This window comes from Cotesia typhae, unplaced genomic scaffold (genome assembly GCF_013202065.1).
Source record: "Cotesia typhae breed Kobodo isofemale line unplaced genomic scaffold, CoteBio_Ctyphae contig_44, whole genome shotgun sequence".
NCBI lineage: Eukaryota > Metazoa > Arthropoda > Insecta > Hymenoptera > Braconidae > Cotesia > Cotesia typhae.
In genome coordinates this window covers 7947355-7956289 of record NW_027423753.1, presented here as the reverse complement: position 1 = coordinate 7956289, position 8935 = coordinate 7947355, and the positions used below count along the sequence as shown (strand labels likewise).

Genomic DNA, 8935 nt, shown 5'->3' with positions numbered 1-8935 from the left:
CCCCGCATATTTCAGGATGTGATCGCTATTGCTTCTATTTTTTTACTATTTAAAAAAAAAGTTTTTTTACAATTTAGTTTATTTTTTTTTAACTTTTCGGCCAAATTTTTTTAGCTTACTCGTGAAACTTCAGAAGTTAAAAAATAATGTATCTTTCGAAAATTTTAAGTCGTTATCTTCCAAAATTTTTTTTTTTAAATTCATACTTCCAACCTCATATTTCTACATAAATAAAAATCACTTTTATTACTTGTCCTGAAATCAACACGGAAAAAAAAGTGATGCAAATTTTACGTCAGGTGATGCTATATTCGGTTCACTACTATAGAAAATGCTGTATCATAGTATAGTAAAGTATAGGACATAATACATTAGATACAAAATTAGCGTCTACAGTGATACAAATTTTACATCACCTTTTTATCCGTGAATGTATTTCATATAAAACATTTTCTTCTGACCAGGTTCTAATATTTATTGATTTATTTATTCATTAATTAGTTTATTTATTTACAATAACATCTATTCTTTATGATAACATCTATTTCCTTATTTCTTTTTACTTAATGATTGTCTTCTTTTTTTCACTGTGCTATGAGTTAAAGACTGATCCGAAAAAGAAAATGATTTAACTTCCACTATACCATCTTCCAACGGCGAAATTTTATGTATTTTCTGTGTTGCTGGGATGGTTTTGGCATTTTTAAAACGATCTTCTAGTTTGTCTTTCATCAGATTGTAGGCGTCAACTGTTGAGAATCGCACATTTATATTTGTCAAATTTTTTGATACCCATTCAAAAAATTGTACAGGTGTTAATATTTGCTCATCAGGTGGTAATTGCAGACTTGCTCTCGAGGCCCTCATTTTAACCGTCCCACCGACTCCGTCACAAGGCCCTTTGCCGTGAGCCGTTGCAAAAAAATTCCATTCAACTGGTACACCAAAATCTTCACGATAATGGGATAAATTACTAAAATGCTTATAATTTTTATACTGTTGCGGTGCACCATCCGAAAAAAAAAATACTTTGGAGACTGTGGGCGAAAGAGATTTGATAAAGTCGAAAATAATTCCAGAATAAACATGGACAGCAATAGAATCATGGTTTAAGCAGTCTGAAATTATAACCATACTCTGATGAGTTAGTTGATTATTAACCTTATAATAAATAACGACTGTGTAAACTGTTGCTTGATCGTTATTCCAATGGAATCCCGGTGCAGCATTTTGAACAATAAACGCATAATTTTCAGCAAAATCAACAATTACTATGAATTCGTTATCGGTTATCGATTCTTTTAGCGCTCTTAGATATGCCGATTGTTCTTTTGCAATGAAATTATGTGGTAATAGACCAACAAGCTTATCACAAAAATCATCAACAAAATCCGAAGCATTTTTCAGCGTTGTTTCAAGAGTTACTTTTGGGGTAGACACCCATTGTTTGTAACGAATTTCATCGATTGCATGATTATCCATTTCTGTGAAAATTAATTGTTTTATGTTGTCAATGCCTGGACAATTTAGACATGTATTGAAATAGCACTCAGTCTTGGGATTGTCACAGATAATAGCATTCACACAGTCGCTGTAAGTTTTCAATGGCATATTTGAACCTTCTGTTAATCGACTTAATTTACCTCCTAAAATCATTAATTTGACATTCTGATGAATAGAACAAACGCAAACTGTATGAGTCCCCGAACCACCAGCTAAGATACAGTGTTTTGGACGTAAAGATGCAAATGACGAAAATCCGATCTTAATTCCGGGAAATCTTGATTGAAATATCTTATGTAACTCCTTCAAATTACAGAGTACTAAGCGTTTTTCAATTTGAATTTTCGTACCATCATCATTACGCAATGAAACAAAATCTTTTTTCCCTGGCATAGGACTGCTCATTTCATCGTCATTATAAAAATTTATAACAGCTGATGACACTTCAACAGATAATCCATGGCCTGAAAAATTGAGTGATGATTAAAATTATATATAAATACGTATAAATTGTTCAAACAAAAATTAGTTAATAAGTCAATATCTCACCCATTTTCTTTTCAGGTATTGATAATATTCCTTTATCAGCTTCAAGATTTATTGCTAATCGCGCCATATACGTAGTTGTGCCCATTACTTCAACAATCTTCTCAATACTCCAACTTGACGGCATAAGAGTCAACATTTGTATACGTAAAGATTAGGGTGGGTCAAAAAAATCGAATAATTTATTTTTGACTTTATACTCTGAAAAATAGGTTCGTAGACACCTAAAAAGAATTCTCTCCAAGTATAAGCTCTTAATTATAACGGGAAGGTCCTCCGCTTTGCGGGTTTCTATTTTTTTCGAATAATCAGATAAAAAAATTTATATCTCGCTTCCAACTGCTTGGAAAAATATTCCGTGGCATAGATTTTGTGAGAAATTGAATGCTTTACAAAAAAGGTCTCTTATGACTTTTTCAAAAACTCAACCGATTAAAAGATATTCATAGTTGAAGTTTGGCTATTTTAAGGAAAATATTCGTTTTTATTATGAATTTTATAAGTCGATGAAAAAAAATTATTTCGGATTGCGGAATTCATGATTTTGTAGGAAATTTACTGCTCTACAAAAATGGTCTCTTATGATTTTTTGATTAAGTGAAGCCGTTACGAGATATTCATCGTCAAACATTAACGAATATCAATATTTCCAGTTTTTGATCAATAATTCGATAAATTTTAATTTAAACTATGAGTTTCAGGAAAATTTACATAAATTTGAGTTTCGATCGATAAAGAAATATTATAAACAATTTTTTAATATTGTTTTCAGTCTTGAGCTTGTTTGATTGCATTAAAACAAGAAATTAGAGCATTTTTTCGACATATAGCCAATGATTAGTTTAATTTGAAGTGAATGACATATTTCTTTGTCAAATTTAATATGAAAAGTATTGAATCAAGTGAGAAACAACCAGTATTTAACTTTTTTATAGATAAATTTTTTATTGAATTATCAATTGCAATATAATTGTCTATATTTTTAACATAACAGTACGCTATTACTATAAATAATTTCTTTTATTACAATTTGGGAATGTTTTTGATGTTCTTTGACAACTTGCAATAAGTACTGGAATTGTTCTTCATTTTTGTCAAGCATTGATTATATTCACTGACTAATGCAACAGCTCGCTCTGCTGAATCATTGACAACTTTTAGTTGTTTAAAGTATTCTTTATTTTCGAGATAACTCTCATTAGTAGGCCATAATTCAACATCGACATCAAGAAAGTCATACGGTAGATCGAAGATTTTGAAAAGATTTAATGACTTTTTAGACACAAAGTCACTCAGAGTTCTCTGCGCCAATGAATTCAAATCTTTTTAGCAATTACAAATCTTTTAGCTTTAGAATCTGTACCTTCACGAGTATTAACAGCTTCAACAATACTTTTTTACTTCTAATGGAACGCCATCGTCAAACAGTGATAAAATGGCAAGTTCATCGCTCAAATACCATAAGTGCGAAATCATTTTTTCACACGTAGCTGAAGAAATCAAAGGATTGATATTTTTGTACTCCAATAAATTTTTCATAAACTGCAAGTCATGATAAGCAGCAGTTGTTGCAGAAGTTGATGAAAACCAAGCTTTTAAATACAATGTGACTATAAAAATACAGAAATGACGAAGACCATGCAATTCTTTCTGAGAGAGTTTGAATTCATCTCTGAATAGATACATTTTCAAACTATAAATGGCCTTAGCCATCCATCTAGCATGATGAACAGCACCAGGACGTTTGAAAGAAATCTTTTCTTGAGGCATTTCTCCAAGGAAAATCAATGATAATTCCAATAATTCTTTATAATCATCTCGGGGTTGTAGTAACTATCAAAAATAAAAAATTTGTCAAAAATAACGAAATTTTTATAATTTAAATCACAGTTAAATCGTACCTGTAAAGATTTCGTAATAAAACTAGAGATTTCATCTTTTTATTCGAAATGATATCAGCAACAACAGCATCTTCAACACCAGATTTATAATTAGTTATATCTATATCATCCCAAAATTTTTAAACCTTCCAAACATCTGTACATTTGGCCCAGATGACACAGGCCAAAATACTTCAAATGCGCCCCTTAATACGATCTCAAAAATGTGATGACGACATGATAACCAGATCAACTCTCTTCCCAAAATCTTTTCAATTTCCTTACATGTACCGTTGTGAATTCCTGTAGAACAATAATAAATGACTATCGTTAAATTTAGTATTTAAGAAAAATCAATGGTTATATTTCAAATCCAAACGAGTAAACGATTAATACATTTTGATAGTAAAATTCAGTAAGAAATAGAAATTAAACTAGAATGACAACAATAAAATATTTTTGTAATTGATTGATTACCTGTATTAACAGCCGTAGTGTCAAAACACATCGCCTTGACATACTTAATAATACCCCATTCACTCAATGTTGATAAAATGGCGGATGTTTGATTAACTGCCGTCCCAGAATTCATTATTGGAACTCCAAGTAATTGTTCAGTACCATACGCAGTTAAAAGAACCGGTAGTCGTTCCACAGATTTGGATTCAATTAGATCATTTAGCATTTTACCATCCCAATGCACTACGTAGTTATCGTGTGTTTTAAAATTGTCTTTTAATCCTTGAGCAATGTCTTTTCTTTGAACCATACGAGCTCGTTGGATGGACCTATAGCTGAGCGTTGTATCTTCAATTTTTATACCAACAGCTGATAAAACCGGAGCAATAATGAACATCGCGTTTCTACTGCTGACATTAGCTCTGTCAAGTGCAGAAACGACTTCAGGAGTTAAGACATTTATTTTTGCTCGTTTTGTCGGAATTGGGGTTCATACTCCAAATCAGATCCAGAATTTGTAGTTCCACTTAATGTATGCGTCGAGAATGATTCTGATTTTCCACTTAAAACAATCCCATGACTGGTAGACGGCTGATTCAAGTCTGTAATAAGAGTTCATTTTTAAATTAAACAGACAAAATTTCCAACACTTATTCATTATGATGAGAAGCAATTAAACATGAGTACCAGAAACCGTCGAGTCAAATGTCATACGTAGGAATACTGATATTTATAATGCAAGTAAAGTAGAAAAATGATATTCTCATTGTTTATAATAAATATAAAGGAAGTTTTACACTCCTACCTGAATTTATAACAATTATTTATCTCAGATACTTACTGCTTTCATCGATTTCCATCATATCTGTAGTTGAGTTTGACGCAGGTACAATATTCGAAAGAATCTCTTTGTGTGTACAGAATTTTTGATCCAAATACAACTTCCTAATGTTATCATCCACCCCTTTTAGGAAATTTTTACTTACAATGTCGAATAATTGTTCAAGATCAGTCTGAAACTCCTTTTCCTTTACCTTATCACTTTTCTTATTAAAATCTTTTTGTAATTTCAACCACTCACTATGAAAACGGAGAATTTTTTTGACTACATTAGGAGCTTCACTCGTAGGGATCTGATTTATTTTCCACAATTCAATAACCTTGTCAGCTGAATTTTTTTGCACTTTGTTTGATTGAAAACTTTAAAACTTTAAGTTGATAGAAAAACACTCTCATAACCTCTTTCACTTTTGGTAACTTACGGTCAGTGAGTTTTTGCACAGGTATACCGATTAAACGTATTTCTTTATTCATTGTAGAATTATTGATAATAAATGAATTTATATAATGAGAAAATGACATATTTCGAAAAAATTGTTATTATCATGTATACGAAATGATGAGTTTTTGGAGCACTGAAAATGTACTGATAAAAAAGTAGACAACGAAGATAGTTAAGAAAAACAACATAGGTGGCGCTAGCGTTAGAGTACCAACAGAAGAAGTAATGTAATTCAGAACAAAAAGCCTCTCTCACAAAAAAATTTATGTATAATTGGTAGAATAAAATTTGAAAATACATACTAAACAACCGTAATAATATGAAATGCCAATGCAATTGACATTTTAAATTATTACAAATAAAACTTACAAAAATATCATTAGAACAAAAACTTCTTAGTGAATTTTTGAACAAATAACTCCTGTAGGAGTGACTTTTATGATAGAAATTTGAATTTATGTAAATTTTCCTGAAACTCATAGTTTAAATTAAAATTTATCGAATTATTGATCAAAAACTGGAAATATTGATATTCGTTAATGTTTGACGATGAATATCTCGTAACGGCTTCACTTAATCAAAAATCATAAGAGACCATTTTTGTAGAGCAGTAAATTTCCTACAAAATCATGAGTTCCGCAATCCGAAATAATTTTTTTCATCGACTTATAAAATTCATAATAAAAACGAATATTTTCCTTAAAATAGCCAAACTTCAACTATGAATATCTTTTAATCGGTTGAGTTTTTGAAAAAGTCATAAGAGACCTTTTTTGTAAAGCATTCAATTTCTCACAAAATCTATGCCACGGAATATTTTTCCAAGCAGTTGGAAGCGAGATATAAATTTTTTTATCTGATTATTCGAAAAAAATAGAAACCCGCAAAGCGGAGGACCTTCCCGTTATAATTAAGAGCTTATACTTGGAGAGAATTCTTTTTAGGTGTCTACGAACCTATTTTTCAGAGTATAAAGTCAAAAATAAATTATTCGATTTTTTTGACCCACCCTAGTAAAGATTTGGTCGTATTGGTATCATGGAACTTTTCTCTTAATTTTGTAATTATTTCAGCAGCATCTGTGTTGCTGCATTGAAAATCTACAGGATTTGGAATTCCTAATGCCTTTTTCAAACTATCAGCAACACGAGAATCTTTATTGTTTAAATACGTTTCATCATTTACTCTTCTAGCTAGCAATGGAGATTGGTTTAATAATAATAAAGCTTCATTTACGATCGGACGAGTTATTTCCAAACTGAGTTCAGATAACGACGAACTACTTTGCTGAATTTGTGATTCTCCAACACTTGTTGTTGGATCTAAAAAAAAATAATCAATAGAAAATACAAAGAACAATGATAGTTGAACATCGAAACATAAAAGCTTCAAAAATACCTGTCAGGTTATTGCCTCCGGAATTATCAACTTCTATAGATCCGGTAAGAATATTTTCATCATTCTCAGAACGCTCATCGGGTTCATTGTCATCACTTTCATCAGAAAGACTTTCAGGGTAATGATGAAGTAATTTTTTATAGCATGAACTGCATATTCGATCAACAGTTGACAAATTGTATCGATTAGCTAAATTTTGTGGTACATTACGCAAAGATGATGTTTTCCGATGGTTCTCCAAATTATGTGGATTACAACATCGATCGCGAAACTTTGGCATTGTAATCACTTGTAAACAAAAATTCGATAAAAAGAACTCTCCGTCAAACTGTGTAAATTTATTTAATAATGTTATATCTTTGTGACACTTTGAACACATCAACGATACGATTATTCTTTTAACATAACCTTCATTTTAACAGAATAAAGTAGAGATGATCTCTTTTTTACCGATAGACGACAGTTTAAAAATTATCGGCTGAGGATATTTTTCTGCACACTTCAATAGTGCAGTTGTGATTTTTTAGTACAAAAAAATTGAACAAATATGAAACAAAAACATAATTATCACTTAATTTAAAAAAAAAAAAAATTTTGGAAGATAACGACTTAAAATTTTCGAAAGATACATTATTTTTCAACTTCTGAAGTTTCACGAGTAAGCTAAAAAAATTTGGCCGAAAAGTTAAAAAAAAATAAACTAAATTGTAAAAAAACTTTTTTTTTAAACAGTAAAAAAAATTAGAAGCAATAGCGATCACATCCTGAAATATGCGGCGATCACTGCGGAATTAGTTGAAGTTTTTTTAAAAAAAAAAAAAAAAAAAAATGGTCCAACTTTGAGAAAATCACGGTTTTTTCAAAAAAACTAAAATATTTCATATATCTGGGATTCTGAAAATTTTTTCATATTTTTTTCAAAAACTACATTTAAAAACAAAAATTTTGAAAAAAAAAAGGTTCCCAAACGGTCAATTTTTAAAAAAGTTCTAGCATTTTCAAAAAAAAAGAGCGGTTTTTTTCGAAAATTCGTAACTTTTTTTGAGTTTGGAAAAAAATTTTTTAAAATTCTGAAAAATGTCTTTCGGGGGGTAGAAAAAGATAGAAAAAAGATAGATATATATATTAAGACAGTAACTAAGCAATGAACTAATTAAATCTAGATAATAAGTATTTATCTATTTTATTAAAGCATAAATAATTTAGAAAAGAACAAAATAAATTTTAATAAGAAATTAAATTTGAAATTCAACAACATCCTTATTAAAAATAAATTTGAAAGATTCAACCCATGCAAAATGTATACCTGTATATTTGCCAAGTTGAATCTTTTTTAATCGTTTTGAGCCATTTTCAATCTTTTCAAATCTCTTTTTTTAATCACGCTCGAGAGATAAATATTTTGATTAATAGAATTAATAAAAAAATTCGAAGAAATGAGTCCAAAAAAAATTTTTTTGGTAGACATTGAAATCCTGAACTCTTTTATATATTCAAAAAACACTAGTAAAGTAGCCAAAAATAATTTCTTGATGTAACTTAAATATATTGTAATAAAACCTCTCTAAGTTGCGGAAGCAAACTGATGAAAAATATTTCGCACGATTCTCGTGATAATTAAGTATTGCGTTCAAAAATTCAAAGATATACAGTCAAAAAAAATCTATGTTAAATTTAGAACACTGTAAGGTTATAACTCTAATTAAAAACAATGGGAAAGATGATACAAATTTTTCAAGTCACTACTCCATAACTGGATGGAATTAAGCAATAACGTCTTGACCAACATTTTTAAAAAAATCAAGTTATTATGAGGAATGTACTTAGTATCATAAAATTACTTGGTTCATCATAATAACTCGATTTT

General features: G+C 29.8%; 2 protein-coding genes across 2 annotated transcripts; both read right to left on the bottom strand.

Annotated features, from left to right (window-relative positions):
• Positions 1–549: 549 nt before the first annotated feature.
• Positions 550–2188, bottom strand: LOC141528931 (uncharacterized). The gene is made up of 2 exons (XM_074245226.1): positions 2053–2188; positions 550–1967 (listed from the first exon to the last, which is right to left on the bottom strand). Exons 1-2 carry the CDS (start codon positions 2186–2188, stop codon positions 550–552), a joined length of 1554 nt encoding a protein of 517 aa, XP_074101327.1.
• A 1862-nt stretch (positions 2189–4050) lies between these two features.
• On the bottom strand, positions 4051–4871 carry LOC141528930 (uncharacterized). Its single transcript, XM_074245225.1, has 2 exons — positions 4407–4871; positions 4051–4232 (listed from the first exon to the last, which is right to left on the bottom strand). Exons 1-2 carry the CDS (start codon positions 4783–4785, stop codon positions 4051–4053), a joined length of 561 nt encoding a protein of 186 aa, XP_074101326.1. The 5' UTR covers positions 4786–4871.
• Positions 4872–8935: the final 4064 nt, after the last annotated feature.